Source organism: Eucyclogobius newberryi, unplaced genomic scaffold (genome assembly GCF_026437365.1).
Source record: "Eucyclogobius newberryi isolate DKJ021-1_F unplaced genomic scaffold, fEucNew1.0.hap1 SCAF_4, whole genome shotgun sequence".
Classification (NCBI taxonomy): Eukaryota; Metazoa; Chordata; class Actinopteri; order Gobiiformes; family Gobiidae; genus Eucyclogobius; species Eucyclogobius newberryi.
The window spans coordinates 5,158,296-5,179,210 of record NW_027316056.1 but is presented as its reverse complement, the minus strand read 5'-3'; the positions used below and the strand labels follow the sequence as shown (position 1 = coordinate 5,179,210).

Below are 20,915 nucleotides of genomic sequence, written 5' to 3'. Positions count from 1 at the left end.
CTGTCCTCTGTCCTCTGTCCTCTGACTCTGAGCAGCAAGTGTTTGAAACTGTCAATATTCAAGACGTCACCAAAGCTAAAACCAGTGCACAGGCCTAATGTCAGCTCCAGCTTCAAGGACAGAGAGAGACACAGAGAGAGAGAGACGCAGAGAGACACACAGAGAGAGACACAGAGAGAGAGAGACACAGAGAGAGAGAGACACAGAGAGACACAGAGAGAGAGACACAGAGAGAGAGAGACACAGAGAGAGAGAGACACAGAGAGACACAGAGAGAGACACAGAGAGAGAGAGACGCAGAGAGACACACAGAGAGAGACACAGAGAGAGAGAGACGCAGAGAGACACACAGAGAGAGACACAGAGAGAGAGAGACGCAGAGAGACACACAGAGAGAGACACAGAGAGAGAGAGACACAGAGAGAGAGAGACACAGAGAGAGAGAGACACAGAGAGACACAGAGAGAGACACAGAGAGAGACACAGAGAGAGAGACACAGAGAGAGAGAGACGCAGAGAGAGAGAGACACAGAGAGAGACACAGAGAGAGAGACACAGAGAGACACAGAGAGAGACACAGAGAGAGACACAGAGAGAGAGACACAGAGAGAGAGAGACGCAGAGAGAGAGAGAGAGACACAGAGAGACACAGAGAGAGAGACACAGAGAGAGAGAGACGCAGAGAGACACACAGAGAGAGACACAGAGAGAGAGAGACGCAGAGAGACACACAGAGAGAGACACAGAGAGAGAGACACAGAGAGAGAGAGACACAGAGAGACACAGAGAGAGAGACACAGAGAGAGAGAGACACAGAGAGAGAGAGACACAGAGAGACACAGAGAGAGACACAGAGAGAGACACAGAGAGAGAGACACAGAGAGAGAGAGACGCAGAGAGAGAGAGACACAGAGAGAGACACAGAGAGAGAGAGACACAGAGAGACACAGAGAGAGACACAGAGAGAGACACAGAGAGAGAGACACAGAGAGAGAGAGACGCAGAGAGAGAGAGACACAGAGAGACACAGAGAGAGAGACACAGAGAGAGAGAGACGCAGAGAGACACACAGAGAGAGACACAGAGAGAGAGAGACGCAGAGAGACACACAGAGAGAGACACAGAGAGAGAGACACAGAGAGAGAGAGACACAGAGAGACACAGAGAGAGAGACACAGAGAGAGAGAGACACAGAGCGAGAGAGACACAGAGAGACACAGAGAGAGAGACACAGAGAGAGAGAGACGCAGAGAGACACACAGAGAGAGACACAGAGAGAGAGAGACACAGAGAGAGAGAGACACAGAGAGACACAGAGAGAGAGACACAGAGAGAGAGAGACACAGAGAGAGAGAGACACAGAGAGACACAGAGAGAGAGACACAGAGAGAGAGAGACGCAGAGAGACACACAGAGAGAGACACAGAGAGAGAGAGACGCAGAGAGACACACAGAGAGAGACACAGAGAGAGAGACACAGAGAGAGAGAGACACAGAGAGACACAGAGAGAGACACAGAGAGAGAGACACAGAGAGAGAGAGACGCAGAGAGAGAGAGACACAGAGAGACACAGAGAGAGAGACACAGAGAGAGAGAGAGACGCAGAGAGACACACAGAGAGAGACACAGAGAGAGAGAGACGCAGAGAGACACACAGAGAGAGACACAGAGAGAGAGACACAGAGAGAGAGAGACACAGAGAGACACAGAGAGAGACACAGAGAGAGAGACACAGAGAGAGAGAGACACAGAGAGACACAGAGAGAGACACAGAGAGAGAGACACAGAGAGAGAGAGACGCAGAGAGACACACAGAGAGAGACACAGAGAGAGAGACACAGAGAGACACAGAGAGAGACACAGAGAGAGAGAGACACAGAGAGAGAGACACAGAGAGACACAGAGGCAGACACACAGAGCGAGAGACACAGAGAGAGAGACACAGAGAGAGAGACACAGAGAGACACACAGAGAGAGACACGGAGAGAGAGACACAGAGAGACACACACAGAGAGCGACACAGAGAGAGAGAGACACAGAGAGAGACACAGAGAGAGACACAGAGAGAGACACACAGAGAGAAACAGAGAGAGACACAGAGAGAGAGACACAGAGAGAGACACAGAGAGAGACACAGAGAGAGACACACAGAGAGAAACAGAGAGAGACACAGAGAGAGACACACAGAGAGACACAGAGAGAGACACAGAGAGAGACACACAGAGAGAAACAGAGAGAGACACAGAGAGAGACACAGAGACAGAGAGAGAGAGAGAGAGAGAGAGAGAAAGACACAGAGAGAGAGACATAGAGAGACACACAGAGAAAGACACAGAGAGAGAGACACAGGTCATCCTTTTGAGACAACCAAAAGAAGTCATCTTTTAGTCTCTCTCGTCCATCATTTGCGTGACTTAGTTTTGCAACTCAAGCAAAGGAACGTTACATTGTGTGTCTTCTGTCTCATTGTGTGTCTTCTGTCTCATTGTGTGTCTTCTGTCTCATTGTGTGTCTTCTGTCTCATTGTGTGTCTTCTGTCTCATTGTGTGTCTTCTGTCTCATTGTGTGTCTTCTGTCTCATTGTGTGTCTTCTGTCTCATTGTGTGTCTTCTGTCTCATTGTGTGTCTTCTGTCTCATTGTTTGTCTTCTGTCTCATTGTTTGTCTTCTGTCTCATTGTTTGTCTTCTGTCTCATTGTGTGTCTTCTGTCTCATTGTGTGTCTTCTGTCTCATTGTGTGTCTTCTGTCTCATTGTTTGTCTTCTGTCTCATTGTTTGTCTTCTGTCTCATTGTTTGTCTTCTGTCTCATTGTGTGTCTTCTGTCTCATTGTGTGTCTTCTGTCTCATTGTGTGTCTTCTGTCTCATTGTGTGTCTTCTGTCTCATTGTTTGGTCGACACATCTTCACTAAACAGTTTACTTGTAGAGTGGAATATCAATTATTGATAATGATGAATATTACATTTATTATTGATAATGAAAAGTAGATAAATCATAATTTTCTCTCAATCTCCACTTCTCTTTTGCTCTCTCCTCTTCCTCTCTGTCTTTCTCTCCTCTCTCACTATCTCTCTTTTCCTCCCTCCTCACCTCTTCCTCTCTTTCTACATCTTCTTTCCTCTCTCAATCACCTCTCTCTTCTTCCTCCCTGAGTCCTTCTCTATTTATGCACCATCTCTCTCTCTCTCTCTCTCTCTCTCTCTCTCTCTTTCTCTCTCTCTCTCTCTCTCTCTCTCTCTCTCTCTCTCTCTCTTCTCTCTCTCTCTCTCTCTCTCTCTTTCTCTCTCTCTCTCTCTCTCTTTCTCTCTCTCTCTCTCTCTCTCTCTCTCTCTCTGCCTGTATCATCTCCCCTCTCACTGGCTCTTCCCCCTTTATTTACCTCTCATCCCCCCTCTCTCTCCCCTCTGTCTTCCTTCCTTTCTGGATGATCTGATGTATCTGACTCTCCCCTCCCCCGTTCACTCCCAGCTTCACAGAAACTTGAGCCGTGGTCTGCATTTCCAGTCACAAACATTTGTAAGTGCTTAAGATCTGTCCAAGTGTCTTCAAATAGAGCTGCAGCTACAGAGACAGAGTGCGATGGTCCATTACTGCTCCACAAGTCAAACGTCTTCTTTTCTTTGAAGCGCTTGAGATTCGGTGTGAACATGTGAGCAAAAAGTGGCAAAAAGGGGCAAAAAATATTATTATTAATTCACTCTTCAGAGGGATGTTTTTGCTTCATTGGTTCTGATTCTGGAATTTTAAATCTTACCTTAAAACTACCTTCTTAGAACTAGCTTATTTTTTTTACCTGCTGTTCAGCTCTTTGGTTGACATATTACTTAGTGGGCCGAATGTGGTCCACGGGCCACCATTTGAAACACACGGATAAGTCTCTCCAAGTCTGGTTTAGACACTATACTTGTGTTGTTTATTCAATCCATTATTACCCCAGATTTATAACTTGATTTGTAGGTTTAGAGACTTTCTCTTGGTTCCTGTGGGTCATAGACAATAACAAATATTTGGTAAATCATCTAAAGCAAAACTAAACTCGGTTAAAGAATCGAGGAAATGAGGTTAGATCACTTTGTATCAACTCTTTTGAATTTTTAAACACATTGAAAACACAAACTGCAACTTACTCAGCTGCAACTTAAATTCAGAATGTCTGTTCGAGGCTGACATTGAGGCTGTTCGCTTCCATATGAATGGTTTTGCCAGTAGAAAACATCACTCCCTTTTAAAGAGTTTGATTCCATCCCTTAAAGACGCACTGTGTAACTTTCCTTTTGGGGACCACCTGCTTGTCGTCATGGAAAAGTCAATGCTTTGCCTCTAATTCCTCAGCATTAATCACGACGCATGATTTCTTTATTCCAACAATGCTTCTTTATGCACGTCAGTCCCCAGCGCTCGTCCTTAACACAGTTTAGTGCATCGAGACCGCTGATTAATATTTGACAAGAGTGCATTTTTTGGACGGCACTGTATCACGGCCCCTGCCAGGCTGTGGTTGGAATAAAAGGGTTGCTATCTTAGCGCCGGCCTCAGCATCCGAAGGCGCCGCACCACAAAAACCATTGACGGCGGCTCACGTTTCAGGATAACAAGATCACGGCTGCCTGTGCGTCTGAGCCGGGCCGCCGTCCAGCAGTCTCTTATCGCCACAGCATAATGGACTGCAGAGAGTACCACGCTGGAAATGTGGCCAAAGCGCCGCATAAAAGACATAAATCATAGTATCTGAACAGCAGCCACTCATCAGCGCAACGTGATGAGCGACAGCGATGAAAGAAGTGCACGCAGAATGAACATGACTTGAGAATAAATGAATGAAATACAAAAGAAACGCCTTTTTTCGATTCAAGTCGAGACACTGCGGATGATTGTCTTTCTTTTCTTGTCTCTGTTTGGTCAGTTTGATCTCGCAACACATGAGCTGTCACATGAAAACACAATTTTGTCAAACTTGCGCCCAAAGATGTCTTATTATTTCATTTCATCCACTTACAACCGTAGATTTGAATGGGATATTATCACTTCAAAGGCCCCTCAAGCAGCTTCTAATTCTAAACCTGATTTATTGAAGTTGTAACTCCAAAAATAAGGCAAACTTTTTCTTCTCCAATTTTCAGTAAGACTAACTAGTTATAGTTACGATTTCCAAACTTTCCTGTGTAAATCTTGTATCTAATATGGCAACAAAATGAAGCAAGAAGTTTAAACTTGGACGCTATGCATTTTTCTAATTTATATGTCCTAAATATGTGCACCATTTTTACACACAGAATTTTGATATGAAAACATTGCATGGTGGAAAAACGTGTCATACATTTATTCTTACGTTTATGTAGAATAAGTTTCAAATTGATATATTTGAATTTAAGATGGTTGTGTTTCGTCTGAAAATGGTTTAAAGCTGTTTCTAACACAAGGGGAACAAGCTCAAATCAAATGTAGCTTTTACCGATCACAATTGTAACGTTGAGTTATTCTTAATAACTAAACACGGTTTGATGTTTCACCAATCAGAAAGCAGAATCAGCCTCACGTGAGTTGTCAGTTTGAGTGTTTCAACTTCTGCTTTGTCTCTTTGATGTTACTATATGTTTGTTTTTGTGATCCGTGGAAAGGCGACAATGCTCAGAACAAGGGTTTTTCGAGCGATAAAACACCTTCATGAAGAAATACAAGACGACAAGAAGAGTTGTAAAAAGCAACTAAATAAATATAAGGCACTTAAACAAATGGGAATGGGAGCAGAGAACAGGAAGTCATTTGGACGTCTCTAGTCGAGCTGCCTGTAAAGAAATACTTCAATATTAATGGCCCGTACGCTGCATACTTCATGTAAAAGCAGATGAACGTTTTACTGTCAGCTCAAAGACATTGGGCCATTCCTTCAGTTTCATTTGTTGTATTGGTTGTGTTCAGATTATTATTGAATTTAATGACACGTCTGATTAGTGGGAGCACATTCTGAAGCTGTTATGAAAATCGATTTCACTTTTGTTCTTTGTGCCTGTTGTTTCATGGATATAATAGTAACTATAGAGGTAGTAAGCATAAACAGGATTGTGAAAAAAAATCCTACAAAATGGTTGTCAAAATCGATGCAAGGTTAAAACAATGTTCAGATCTTTAATTTTCATTTTTTAATATTCCTCAAGTTTGTGCCCATCTTTGCGAAATCAAACTTTCTGAATGACAAAATGATGTGACATAAACAGCCGGATGAAAAAATACTTTACATTTAAGTGTCAGTTTTGGACTCTAGATTTAATTAAACAGGCTAAACGTTGCTTCTAAAATTGCCACGATTATTATTATTTTTAATTCTTGGTAAGAGAAGTGATTGGATGGAAGCAAACAAGTCATTATTAAAGTGTATTAATTGTAGAGCAATTTCAATTACAGGATCATAAATAGAACTTTTTATGACCTGCATTTGAATAAAATAAAATAAAACAAAACAAAACAGCTTCCAGCTTCATTGTACCACTGTCCCACTGATGATAACACACAAGTGCCTATTTCCAAATCCCATTACGGCGAAAGCGATCCCTGTTACGATTAATGGCCAAAGACGATTGAGAGGACCACATCTGCTCAACAATTCAACACAATTTGTATTGATTTTTAATACTTTGTCAGCTGTAGGAAGTGCTGTCAGTGCCTTTTCCTGTCACCAATCCACATTAGGTTTGCTCTTTTTATCATTCAAGCACATTTGAGCAACCTTAGCATTAGCACGGCAACGCACAGACCCTAGATACCACTTTGTGCCGGACAATCACACCCCAAAACTCTCCCGTAAGTTACACTTGCACTTCAAAGTCACTCAGGAGCTATTAATGTTTAAGAGGGTGGTTTTTAATACATCAGTTGGAAGGTAAATCAATAAATGTAATCCACATTTCATTCAGTGTCTTAATGTAAGTGCATGCATTGAGTGAAAGGCACAAGAGAATAAAAGGTCATCAAATGCTTCATAGGAGTATTTCTGAGTTCTATCGTTTAGGAATTATTGTGTGTATATAATATCTTATTGTTATCGGGCTTTTATTGTGTAGTGTTATTTATCTTTCTATTCTCCTGCTGTTCGTGATCTTTGTCTGTGTAAACAGACCCACTTTCATTAGCCTGTAAGTTGTTTATTATCATTTATTTCTATTTTAAGATTTTGACAGGTTTTATTGTTGTAGTAAGATCAAATAGAGCACCTTTAGTTGTTTACTGTTTTATGATGTTGCAGCACTTTGGAAACGGTTGTTTGCAAAAATGTTTGTTGTGATATTGATTATTGTGTTGCCAATATATTGTGATATTATTAATACTTTTTTGTAATGTTTTTTTTTAATTTAGCTTAGTTTTTATTTGTCATAAACTAGTACTGTTTTGTCTAATTATGACTTATTTTGGTGGCATATTGTAACACCTGTGGTAAATATTTATTTGTTCATTTATTACTCGGTGCAGGAGGTGGGGGACAGAAGGGTCCTGGCTAAACTCACATCTATGCTGGGCCATGAGTTTCGCCCCCTGCAGGACACTCTGTCCCCTGCAGGACACTCTCTCCGCTCTGGAGAGCAGCTTCAGTGAGAGACTGATCCACCCTCGCTGTGTGAAGGAGACGTTTCACAGGTCTTTCCTTCTGCTGCTGTCAGACTTTATAACAAACACTGTCAGCCCTGAACATGTGTATACTGTCATACCCATGTGCAATACTGACTTAACCATGTACAATACTGACTTAACAATGTACAATACCGACTTAACCATGTGCAATACTGACTTAACCATGTACAATACTGACTTAACAATGTACAATACCGACTTAACCATGTGCAATACTGACTTAACCATGTGCAATACTGACTTAACCATGTGCAATACTGACTTAACCATGTACAATACTGACTTAACCATGTACAATACTGACTTAACCTTGTGCAATACTGACTTAACAATGTACAATACTGACTTAACCATGTGCAATACTGACTTAACAATGTACAATACTGACTTAACCATGTACAATACTGACTTAACCATGTACAATACTGACTTAACCATGTACAATACTGACTTAACCTTGTGCAATACTGACTTAACAATGTACAATACTGACTTAACCATGTGCAATACTGACTTAACAATGTACAATACTGACTTAACCATGTACAATACCGACTTAACCATGTGCAATACTGACTTAACCATGTACAATACTGACTTAACCATGTGCAATACTGACTTAACAATGTACAATACTGACTTAACCATGTACAATACCGACTTAACCATGTGCAATACTGACTTAACCATGTACAATACTGACTTAACCATGTGCAATACTGACTTAACCATGTGCAATACTGACTTAACCATGTACAATACCGACTTAACCATGTGCAATACTGACTTAACCATGTGCAATACTGACTTAACCATGTGCAATACTGACTTAACCATGTGCAATACTGACTTAACCATGTACAATACTGACTTAACCATGTGCAATACTGACTTAACCATGTGCAATACTGACTTAACCATGTGCAATACTGACTTAACCATGTGCAATACTGTCATATTCATGTGCAATACTCTGACATAATGTCAATCATATTGGTGCAATATTCCGTGTCCATACAACTGCTGTAAATAAGAGTGTTACTTACTATTTTCTTATTTTCTTTTTTTACTTTTATTAAGAATATAAGTTTTTTTTTTTACGAGAGTTTTCTTTTTTCTTTTGTAAGAGCGCCTCTGTTAAGAGTGTTTGTTTTTTTTTAAGTCTTCTATAAGTTTTCTGTTCTCTCACTTCTGTACCTACTTGTAACACTGAAATGTCCCCACTGTGTGGACTAATAAAGGCTTATCTATTCATTCATCTTGGGCAGGTGATTTCATTTACATTGGAAGATAAATTGCAAACTTATAGACAGTTGATGTGGTTGAATCACAAATACAATAAAAAAACAAAGGCATCCCAGTAAAGTTAAAGTTATTTTTCCATTTGCCCAAAAAGGTGTGGAAAGAAGAAAATGAAAATCATAGTTTTGCTTATGGTAGATTGCAGTTTGTGATGAACAAGGATAACATTCAGGGTACATTTCTTATAAAGTGAGAGCTACTGAAAAGAGAGTACACAGTTTTATACAGAGCAGGTTTTGAGGAGTTCTTTGTTTTTTATGGTTTAGGGTGAGAGGAGAGTTGAATGGTTTGTTGGTAGAGGTTGATTTCCTTATGAAAAATGTATTATTTGGATTTATGGATATGAAAGATTGCCAGAATTATCTGAAGGTTTATAATGTAATGTTTGTTTAGATTATTGTAAAAACCAAAGCGCGTGTATTGAAACCGAAAAGTCAAGTTGGGGGTAGATTTTTGAATGAACCTGACAAAATACTTCCAGAAGGTGGCGGTGTTGGGACAGAAGATGTGAGTTAGTGTCTCAGAATGTGCATCTTAAGCCCATTAAGTCCTGAGGGTGCAGCGACGCAAGAGTTTGTTCTATCCAGACTAAGTTTCCATCAGAGAGAGTGTTTGCCTTTGTGGAGCTGGAGCTTTTGCCTTTGAACAGCATCAGAAATAGTTTGGGTATCGCATCCATCACAACGAAGAACGACAGGAATGGTGAAAGCAGATACAAATTCAGAGTAGTTCATCGATAACCCGTTGAAATTGAATAGTTGCTTGACAAAGACCCAGTTATTGAAAAACAGTGACTTGTTCTTATCAGGATGTTACAGTTGTTCGGGAAGTGGAGCTGAGTCCCAAAACAGAATCCCTCTGTGATGTCATCATTACGCGACACGCCATTGTAAACACAATTTACACTTAACTGACACACTTTTCTGACAGCTTTAAACAACAAAATAAAGGTGTTATATGGTTTTACTGTTTTTAAATAATAACTGTGTCATTTATGTGGCTTTTGGCTCTTGTTTACACTATGGTTGCTAGGAAATAGTTGTGGAATTACCTCTACCTATGTCATATTTACTGCTTATGTCCAACCAGGAAGTACAATTTTAAACTTTACAAAAATGGTCAAACTAGGGACAAAAAGGCAAAAATGTGAAATATAATGAATTATGTTCACTACGTTTTAGTGAAATGTGTAATCTCATTCAAGTCATATAGATATCATCTTCAAGAGAAAAGACACACCAGATTTTCCATCTGCAGTCCCTGGGCAGGTGAATACAAAATACATTTAAAAATATATATACAGAGTTTGTTACAATTACAACGCATTACAGCTATTCATAAGCACCGAAAATACACTATCAAATGTCACCATTTCACAAACATTAGAGGATTTCCTAAAATTCCTAAAGTGAAATTATGAATATTTACAAGACACTTTCAGACTGTCTGAGAGTTGATTCCACTGTGTCAAAGTTAAAAATGAAAAACTGGATATTTTCAGGATGGGGCAGGTTTTTAAGTTCTGTCCTTTGTTCAGTGGGTGTAGTACCTGCTCCATCCACCAGGGGACAGATCGGAAGCTATTCTTTTCACAGGAAATACGTCACTGTTTTGTTTTTGATCGTCAGCTGCTGCGGAAACAGAGAATAACGCCTTTTAAATGATAAAATAGATGTTTTAAACAAGAAAATCCACCTTTGAACTCGCCTTTTAACTGCTCAAATAAACAGGTTAGTCGCGTTTACTTTTGCGTGTTTTCTACTCCAAGTCCTAAGTGGCATTCAAACGTTCTAAACGTAAAGACCTGGCTGCAGCCGTAACACTTTTCACTCATTCATTTAAAATCAAAACATCATGCAAGTGCAACATGTATTAAACTGTAGCAAAACAAAAATAAGTTTTATAAGAGCAGTGGGACGTGTCCGTGCGTGTTTCTGTTTCCCAAGCACATTTGCGGAAAGCACATTAGAGTGGGATTTAAAATGGCTTTTCTGCAAAACATAAAGTCAGTTATCGATTATAAACTGTAGTAAACTAGATCTGTAATAACACCGTAATACACGGTTGTACTGCAGCTGGTGATGTTCAAGTGACTTTTTAGAAAAATCTCCAGAAAAATGCCCAGAAATGCCCCGTCAGAATGTTTAAAGTTCCCCTGCGAAGAAGAAAATAAAGTGACCATAACTAGGGCGATCAGACGCCCCTAGTTGCCTGGGACAGTCCCTGTTTTGAGCAGAACACAATAAATGCACACATTTTAACTGATAGAAGTCTCTTAGATAACATACTGACCCACAAGTGAGCCGTGAATGAGCCGTGAACAGAAACATATACTTAATTATACACACAATTTTAATATTACACCCCAACCCAGATTTAAATGTTCTGGTAACTCTAACAATAACACATTCTCAAAGGGTTTTAAGGCTTCATGACACAAAATAACCGACAATTCAGACTTTGTATGGTAGAACTATCGGATTATTTGCTTTTGATGATGAAAAAGTATTGTTTTCTGGCCTCAAAATGGTATTGGAGCTTCATTAAAAGTATAATTTGTGGTCACGTATGCAATAAATCTGTAGATAAAAAGGAATGCTATTGTGGAGTCAACATTTCTGTAAGTATTTGTCCAGTAAAACCTAAAAATCAGGATTTTGCCTTCATTAAAAATTTCATTATAATTTACTTTTCGGCATGTGTCTGAGAGTTTTTTATTCACCAAAACGTCCTTCATTTAGTCAGGTTTTAGATATTCTGAGGTTAGTTTCTTTATTGAAATCACTTTATTTTGATAACATTTTAACACTCTAGCTTTTGTTTTTTAAATGATCATAAAGGGTTTATATAAACTAGGTAAAAAAGCGGGTGTGTATTTCAATCATTATTATGCTGGATTATGTTAAATATCTCTACTTACTGGAGATAGTATCCACATGAAACAAAAACACCATTAGAGAGTTACATTTGATGTGAGTAATCTGACTTCTTTCTGATTGATCTTCTGCGCTGGTTTTGACAAAGGAAAGAGGAAAAAAAGTCGAGTAAGAAAATGTTAAATATGTAAAGTTCTTTTATAATGAATTGTACTTTGTCTTCCAAATACAACCGTTACTCTTAAAATCCATAGATTAATTCACACACTCTTGTGCTGTAAACTCACACAGCAACAATCAAACGTAAGGGTTATCCGATCATTCTAATTATCAGATTTTTTCTAGCCATGTAAATGTCTCAGCGTTTGTCTTATGAATGCACTTGAGTTGTTTTAACAGTATTTACCACATGGCTTTGTGTATTTCAGGTTGTGCAGAATGACAACCAAACGCAAACTGATCACAGACTCTTACAAAGTGGTGAAGAAAGAAAGACGAGGAGGCAAACGAGAGAGAAGCCCGACTCCTCCCCCGACACAAGAAGGTACGTTTCCTTGCAGAGGAAATTATGTTTCTATAATTTAGGGCTGCAACAATGAATCCACTAATCACGACCTCGCGACTATAAAAAACAATTGTAGTCAATTGTTTTATATCTGAACTATACTCTATATCTCTTTAACAGAAACAAAAAAAACTCCTATAACAATGAAAAAAATAGGATTTTCATGAGTAATACACTAACAAAAAATATCTTTCTCGAAGTCTTCAGTCACTATATGTATTTACATGCTCAGCATTTATTTATTTACATTGTCAGCATTTATTTAAATATATTATCAACCTTTATTTACTTACATGCTCAGCATTTAATTACATTATCAGCATTTATTTGAATATATTATCAACCTTTATTTATTTGCATTATTAACCTTTATTTATTTACATTATTAACCTTTATTTATTTACATTATCAGCATTTATTTATTTACATTATCAACCTTTATTTGGTGGGTAATTTATTTTTAAAAGTCTCTCGTTGACTATGATTTGCTAATTGTGACCTTTCAAATTGTGAAATCATTTGATTGCGATTACTCTCGCAATAGAGAGACTTTCCCCCTCGACTCTTTAAGTGGTGCTTTCAGTCAGGCCCAGTACACTATGATGTAAATAAAGGATGCACTGCAATAAATGAGTCAAATCAATCAATATATAGCACAATGAACATTTCTAGAACATATCCATAACTTTATATACTGTAGATACTGCTGATAAGTATTGAATTATTGAAGTGAAAATAAATGACACAATATTTTTCATTTCTCATTTACTGATATAGTAATTATTGTAACCATCAGTTTGTCTCTTGTTTATATTGTTTTCTTAATGACAGAAATTGAAAATGAAGCTCGCCAGGCGGATCTGCAGAAGCTAAAACAGTTTGATCTGGACTGGAAATTTGGGCCTTGTACAGGTGATGGACGCTTGGATTTATTACTTTTTTAAATCAGTAGTCAAAAAAGTACAAACAATATGATTAGTTTAGCCTGATGTCCCATTTACTTTACTTTATCTTTCTGAAATGTCATAAAGCTTCTCATATACAGTACTAGTAGAATGGTGATCAATTTGACAATGTGAATTAAAGTGAGTTAAATAAAACATTATATTATATTAGTATAATATACATTGATCAATGTTTTACATTTTGTTCCTTGTAAACCGCAATATTGATCTAAAATGGCTTGTTAATAGAAACAGATCCATTTAAAGAACTGAAAAGCCCCATCTCTTCATAGTGACATCTCCTTGTAGCAAGCAGCAGATTTGAATTGACTTTACACTTTTTGTCTTGTTGTTGAAAAATGGCTACGTATTGTTTTTTAACCCTAGATTTAAGATTTGAAGTTAGATTTCTTAAATTAATTGCAACAAAATACAGATGTGGGCGGAGACGGGTGAAAACAGAACTTTTATGACCACTTTAGTCTAAAATGCCGAAAAATACAGGATTACATTACCGGTAATAGACTAATGAACTAATGTTTTAACATGGATAAAGCTCATAAAAGTCGATTCGACATAATATAAAAGGAATTTAACGTTGTTGGTGAAGGTGTCAATAATTGTGAATATTTGTAAATGGTGTTTTTTCTCACAATATTCATAGTAAAATTTGATATGTAGCTATCCCTGTTCTGTGGTAAAGTTTGCGACATTATTTAGCACTAGGTTAGTAAGAGGTGAAAAACGTGTCCAACTGTATTTCTCACTTTCCTAAAGCTTTCCGAGCATCGTAATTATTCTCCACGATGAGTTTATGAATGCATAACTTTGATGGACCAGTTTACCGCAACAATAAAGCCAACAACAACAAGCATGCCAGTGTTAGCATGCCAGTGTTAGCATGCCAGTGTTAGCATGCCAGTGTTAGCATGCCAGTGTTAGCATGCTCGTTGTTGTTAGCCTTATCGTGATGGCAAACTTCCTGCTTCATGGAGAATAAAACTATCAGTAGATGCAGACAGCGTCTTATTTTCACCCTGAGAGCTGCTGTTCAGGGGCTAAACTTCCTCTTTGATTTTTACAATAGTTTTTTCTGAGCTTTTATCTAGTAATTTCCCTCAATAAAGTTTATCTGAAGCGTAAATTCAGGTAGTTTAACATTAACATATTCAGTCCCACCAGTGACACCAGAACACATCTGTAACCTGTGTGTAACCTGCGTGTAACCTGTGTGTAACCTGTGTGTAACCTGCTTGTAACCTGTGTGTAACCTGCGTGTAACCTGTGTGTAACCTGTGTGTAACCTGCTTGTAACCTGTGTGTAACCTGCGTGTAACCTGTGTGTAACCTGTGTGTAACCTGTGTGTAACCTGCTTGTAACCTGTGTGTAACCTGCTTGTAACCTGTGTGTAACCTGTGTGTAACCTGCTTGTAACCTGTGTGTAACCTGCGTGTAACCTGTGTGTAACCTGTGTGTAACCTGCTTGTAACCTGTGTGTAACCTGCGTGTAACCTGTGTGTAACCTGTGTGTAACCTGCGTGTAACCTGCGTGTATCCTGCGTGTAACCTGCGTGTAACCTGTGTGTAACCTGTGTGTAACCTGCTTGTAACCTGTGTGTAACCTGCGTGTAACCTGCGTGTAACCTGCTTGTAACCTGTGTGTAACCTGCTTGTAACCTGTGTGTAACCTGCGTGTAACCTGCTTGTAACCTGTGTGTAACCTGTGTGTAACCTGTGTGTAACCTGCGTGTAACCTGCTTGTAACCTGTGTGTAACCTGCGTGTAACCTGCGTGTATCCTGCGTGTAACCTGCGTGTAACCTGTGTGTAACCTGCGTGTAACCTGCGTGTAACCTGCGTGTATCCTGCGTGTAACCTGCGTGTATCCTGCGTGTAACCTGCGTGTAACCTGTGTGTAACCTGTGTGTAACCTGTGTGTAACCTGTGTGTAACCTGCGTGTAACCTGTGTGTAACCTGTGTGTAACCTGCTTGTAACCTGTGTGTAACCTGCGTGTAACCTGCGTGTAACCTGCTTGTAACCTGTGTGTAACCTGCTTGTAACCTGTGTGTAACCTGCGTGTAACCTGCTTGTAACCTGTGTGTAACCTGCGTGTAACCTGCTTGTAACCTGTGTGTAACCTGCGTGTAACCTGCTTGTAACCTGTGTGTAACCTGCGTGTAACCTGCTTGTAACCTGTGTGTAACCTGCGTGTAACCTGTGTGTAACCTGTGTGTAACCTGTGTGTAACTGCAGGGATCACTCGGATGCAGAGGTGGGACAGGGCCCATCTTCACGGACTCAACCCTCCACATGAGATCAAGGAGCTGCTGCTGCAAAGTGAGCAGGACCCGGAGCTCAGAGACAGGTAACCCCAGCAACCGCCAAATACAGTCAGACCAAGGAAAAGTCTCTTGGTTTTAGGTATTCATTTGACATAATTCATATAAAAAACAAATAAAAATATGAACTTGTTAGGTTAGCAGTTTGGTTCGGGGCTTAACTGAAGTACATCAAAACTAATCTGACTGAATAATCAAATAACCCAATAATTAGATCAGATTTTTGGTGATCAACTACCACCATGTATACATTTAGATTTTTAGAGTAATTGTTGTATTTGGAAGACAAAGTACAATGGATTTAAATCTTTAACGTTTTCTCTTTCGTTTTAGTTTTTCCACATGATATTGTCCTTTTTTGAGTAATTTTTCCATGTCAAAACCTGTACACATGTAAACATATATTTAACTGTCAGCGTTCAAATGACATTTAAATAATTTTGAGAATTCCAGAAATCAAATAATGATCAGTGTGGTGTGTGTGCGTGTAAACCTAGCCATTATTACAATCTTAAATGGAGTCTTATATATTTTTACAGGTAAGTCAGTTTTTAAAAGAAATCCACAAATATTAAACCTGATTTGTAAAATGTTAGGTTCATAAACTTCCAAAAGTCTGTTGTGCCTTTGTGAGTTAATAATGCCACCAATTTTAATCACAAAATCTTACTACATTTAATCCTTTGTGCTGACAGAGAATTTTGTTCCAATGCATAGGCCCAGTAATTACAGAGATATGAACCATAAACCAGGTCAAAACATCTGCATTTTTACAAATTATACCATCGAAATTTTGTTTGTCCTCCACCTCAGTTTTAAACGACAAACAGAATTTTATTGCATCATAATTTACTAGTGCATAATACCATTTCATATACATTCTGTTGATTTTTTTTTCAGTTTGTGGCGTGAATATCCGTTTTGAAGAAGACACTACCATGTTTTTAAAGTCGAATGGAAGCAGTTGTTGGTTTAAAGACGTTTCGTGCAGAATGGAAATCACACCTTTTTTTTTTTCTTCAAATAATGGACAAGAATGTAAAACTTTCTCTGGCAATACTTATCATTTAATGCAACTACGTCATGCACATGTTTCTGAGTGTAACTTGAAATAATAAGATTTTGTTGACCTTTTAACAATGGCATTTAACCCAAAATATGTTACTTTTATTGTTCTTTGTGTTGTAGAGGAATTCATTATTATATTGTGAACTGTGTCTCACTCTTTTAAATTTTATCATGTAGAATTCTAACTTTATTTTACTTCAAGGGCTCCTTTTTATTGGATGCTTTGCTTTTGGGAGTGTGTTTGGGAAGTGTTATAATAGTATATTGTTAACCTTGTTTGTTTCGGTATGTTGATAACTTACTTACGAATAAAAGAATAAATTAAGTTGTTTTTGAAAATGTGTAATGAATAAATGAAAGTCTGTTTTGCGCCGAGAGGAATTTTTATTTGTTCTGAGACTGTATTCAGACCGCAAATGTGTGTCCAGTACAATATTTATTTAAGATTCAAAGTGTGTTTGTCGGACAAAAAGGAAATGCTGTCCATCTAACTTCCTAGTCTCAAAATCTCACTTATCCACAGTGTGATCTTCAAAGACAGTGTTTTAGCCTAAATGTGTTGCATCAGTTTTTATCTCACACTGTATAGGCTACAGTTAGAGATTAGTTGCCATTGTTTGTCAAAAATGTAGGTAGACATGTCATGCAACTAGCAATAGGCTATTTTCAGCTACATTTGTGTGTATTTCTATATTCTTAAAACACAATTTACCCACATTCATTTGAATTGTCATGCAAATATCTACACCAGTTACAGTCTGTGTAGGTCATGATGCAGACCTACAGTCTGTGTAGATCATGATGCAGACCTACAGTCTGTGTAGATCATGATGCAGACCTACAGTCTGTGTAGATCATGATGCAGATGATGCAGACCTACAGTCTGTGTAGATCATGATGCAGACCTACAGTCTGTGTAGATCATGATGCAGACCTACAGTCTGTGTAGATCATGATGCAGATGATGCAGACCTACAGTCTGTGTAGATCATGATGCAGACCTACAGTCTGTGTAGATCATGATGCAGACCTACAGTCTGTGTAGATCATGATGCAGACCTACAGTCTGTGTAGATCATGATGCAGATGATGCAGACCTACAGTCTGTGTAGATCATGATGCAGACCTACAGTCTGTGTAGATCATGATGCAGACCTACAGAGGGCGCAGTTTCTCTTCAGTGAGGCCTGGATTTTAAGAAAGTACATACGCATCATTAAAGGGTTCCATTAAAAGGGCCTCGTGTACATGTAAGCTTGAATTTAAAGCCGATTTATAACGTTAGAACTTTCCCCTCCACCCTTAAAGGAATAAAAATAAAAAAATAAAAATATACATATACATAATATATCTTCAAAGGCAGTGTTTTAGCCTAACTGTGTTGCATCAGTTTTTATCCCACACTGTATAGGCCACAGTTAGAGATTTTATATTATATATATATATATATAATATATATATCCCTTTATTTTGAACATATTTGCTGGATTTGCCGTCACTTTATTGATCTGTAGACGCACTTCTCCCTCATTGTTCCAAGGAACTGCTCCAAGCTATGACAAGCTATGATAGGCGGGGGCTAAGAACGTTACAAAGAATGATTGGTCCATTTGTCACATCAATCACAAATATAGCTCTCTGATTGGCTTGTTTCCACATACGCGCAGTCAAGTACCGTTAATCATGTTCATTTCGGCGCAGTGTTGTCAAGCTAGAAAGAGTTAGCATCGCGAAATGAGAGAAATAGTGATAAATGTTTACGTTTACGCCTTCTATTACTAATATATGTGATTTCAAACTAAATACACAGTGCTTGATTTGACATTTCAGTCATTTGCTATTTAGGTAAAGATATAGAAGAGGAAAAAAGCTTTTAAAACATAGGAGCCGGATGTTGTTAGTGCAATTCGGGTGCTTGCTAAGTGACATCGGGTGATGTAGTCCAACAGCGTAGCCTACTTATAAAACCGGGATAACGACAGCATTTTGACGGGATAAACTAGCCAAAAATTACACATACCTTTCGACAATATCTGCCTTAAACTACGCCTTATGTTTCGTTATTGATACGGGCTTAATTTAGCTTCGGGATGCAGATTTGCGTGGCTAATGCTGCTACTGTAATGTGTCATTCTAACTAAATAGTATTTCCCACGCATCTTCCTCGTTTTTCCATGTAATATCGGAGAATTGGACAATTATTTCCACATGGTGCTTTGATCTAGGCTGTGCTTTGAAGAGAATCCACGTCACAAGGACATTTAAAAGAACGAATCTGGTAAGCAACCTGTTCTTCCTCCAGAAGCTAGGGATTAATACATGTCTCCAGCAAAAAAGAAGCATCAGTGTGGCTAGTGCTAGCGTTAGCCCCATGTTTTTGGCTGCTTTTTGACCATTTATTTATGAAATGACGTCTAATACAGTGCATCAGTTGGTTAGTAATTTATTCATGCAACGTAGCATAAAATCAAAGGTCATTGGGCTTGGTTTGTTTGATCAAGGTAAGCTGTTTTACTATTTGTCATGTCATGTAACGTTACTATCTCCATTAAAGCTTAAAAATGCGATAAGCTAAGTGCTCGATTAATTTACCCGTTACTTTAGAAATATAGCTACGTGTTGAAAATGACTTTTAATCGACTAATCGTGACTAGTTGACAATAAAAAATCATTTTAGTCGTATTTTGAGAATAATTATTAAACAAAAAAACCTCGTATAACAAAATCGTGCCATTTATTATTATAGTATATACACAAAAAAAACTTCAGAATGCCATATCTTATACACTTTATTCATAAATATTGTCCATCTAAAAGCCTTTAGTCATCAAACGTCAATTGGTGAGTGATTGAAAACGCATTTAATAAATCTCAACGTACAATAGAAATAATCATTTGGCTAGTCGACTAAATGAAAAAATAACTACTAATATATTCATTACTTGTTGCAGCCTCAGAAGACAAAATTAAATCGATGTCATATCGCTCAGCCCTACGCCTACAATAACTGCCCATAAAAACATGATTCACATTTTGAATTGAGTTGACTTCTCCCTGTGGACTGTAGTTTATTTAGTGTATTCTCCTGAGGGCTCTGTTACCTGGTTGTCTCCGTCTGTGGTGCATTCAGTCCCCTGCCAACTGTGCTGCTGCTGAAACACTGCACTGTTTATAGGACAAGTCCCAAGCTGGCTGCAGCCACTCACATTTAACAGAGGCCCTGCACACTGCTTGCACTAGCAGTTTGGACATGGGCAGAACAATTAGTTAAATTTGATTTTGCAAGGATCTGGGGCTGGCCAGGATGATATATCAACTATATCAATATAGTTCATCTGGGCTGTAACTACCGATTGTTTCAGTAGCCGACTAGTATTATTTTTTGATAAGCGACTTGTCAAACGATTATATCTATTGTATGAGATTTTTAAAGACATTTTTAACCAAATAAAAAAAACTGAGCTAGGACTAGGCTTCTAGAGGGAGAACATTTACAAATAAAATGTATTATTGATGAAAATATGATAGATTTTATAAGGCCCGTCCACGTGTTTCCTCATTGTCTCTAACTATCCAAATATCCATCCGTGCCTTCAGTAGTTCTCTGGCCGGCACTCCAGAGCAGTGTCGGCTACACACCTGAACCAGCACCTTACAGTCCACACAGTCAAGAGTTAGCTCTGGTTATTGGCTGCAATGTGGAGAAATAATCATTTATAGACGTTTGAAATGGATAACCTAAAAGATTGAATTCAGAAACCACCAAACAGATCTGAAAACATGTGATTGACCTTTTTCCTGTTTGTTTCCGCAGTGATGGATAATGCACACACAAAAACAGTGGAGGAGGTTTTGGGACACTGCGGTGTGAACGAGTCGACGGGCCTCAGCTGTGAGCAGCTCAAGAAGAACAGGGAACGATGGGGACCCAACGGTAAGATTTAAGATCTAAAGGGCAGAGAAACGCTAACTAACTACTAATCGAGGAATGGAAATCAAATGGAATAAATCAAACCTTTCTCATCCCTTACCACCTAAGAGAATATTGGGACTTCCAAGTACCACCACAATTAAACCAAGTCTAAGATGGTAACATTCCATGTCTAAAATAGGGCTTGCCATAACCAGATTTAATACAGGACTACACTATTACTATATCTGTTCTAAGAAATCACCCAACAGAGGATAAACATTGA

At 38.6% G+C, this 20,915-nt stretch overlaps 2 protein-coding genes across 2 annotated transcripts in view; both read left to right on the top strand.

Annotated features, from left to right (window-relative positions):
• Positions 1-10,554: 10,554 nt before the first annotated feature.
• On the top strand, positions 10,555-16,718 carry pold4 (DNA polymerase delta 4, accessory subunit). Its single transcript, XM_072463002.1, has 5 exons — positions 10,555-10,655; positions 12,230-12,345; positions 13,198-13,278; positions 15,566-15,677; positions 16,552-16,718. Exons 2-5 carry the CDS (start codon positions 12,240-12,242, stop codon positions 16,574-16,576), a joined length of 324 nt encoding a protein of 107 aa, XP_072319103.1. The 5' UTR covers positions 10,555-10,655; positions 12,230-12,239; the 3' UTR covers positions 16,577-16,718.
• A 1,721-nt stretch (positions 16,719-18,439) lies between these two features.
• The window catches only part of LOC140376996 (sarcoplasmic/endoplasmic reticulum calcium ATPase 2), a 36,201-nt gene continuing 33,725 nt past the window's right edge, over positions 18,440-20,915 (top strand). The window contains exons 1-2 of the mRNA XM_072462243.1: positions 18,440-18,997; positions 20,534-20,653. Coding sequence (XP_072318344.1) covers positions 20,536-20,653 — 118 coding nt within the window. The 5' untranslated portion in view covers positions 18,440-18,997; positions 20,534-20,535. The remainder of the gene's footprint in view (positions 18,998-20,533; positions 20,654-20,915) is intronic.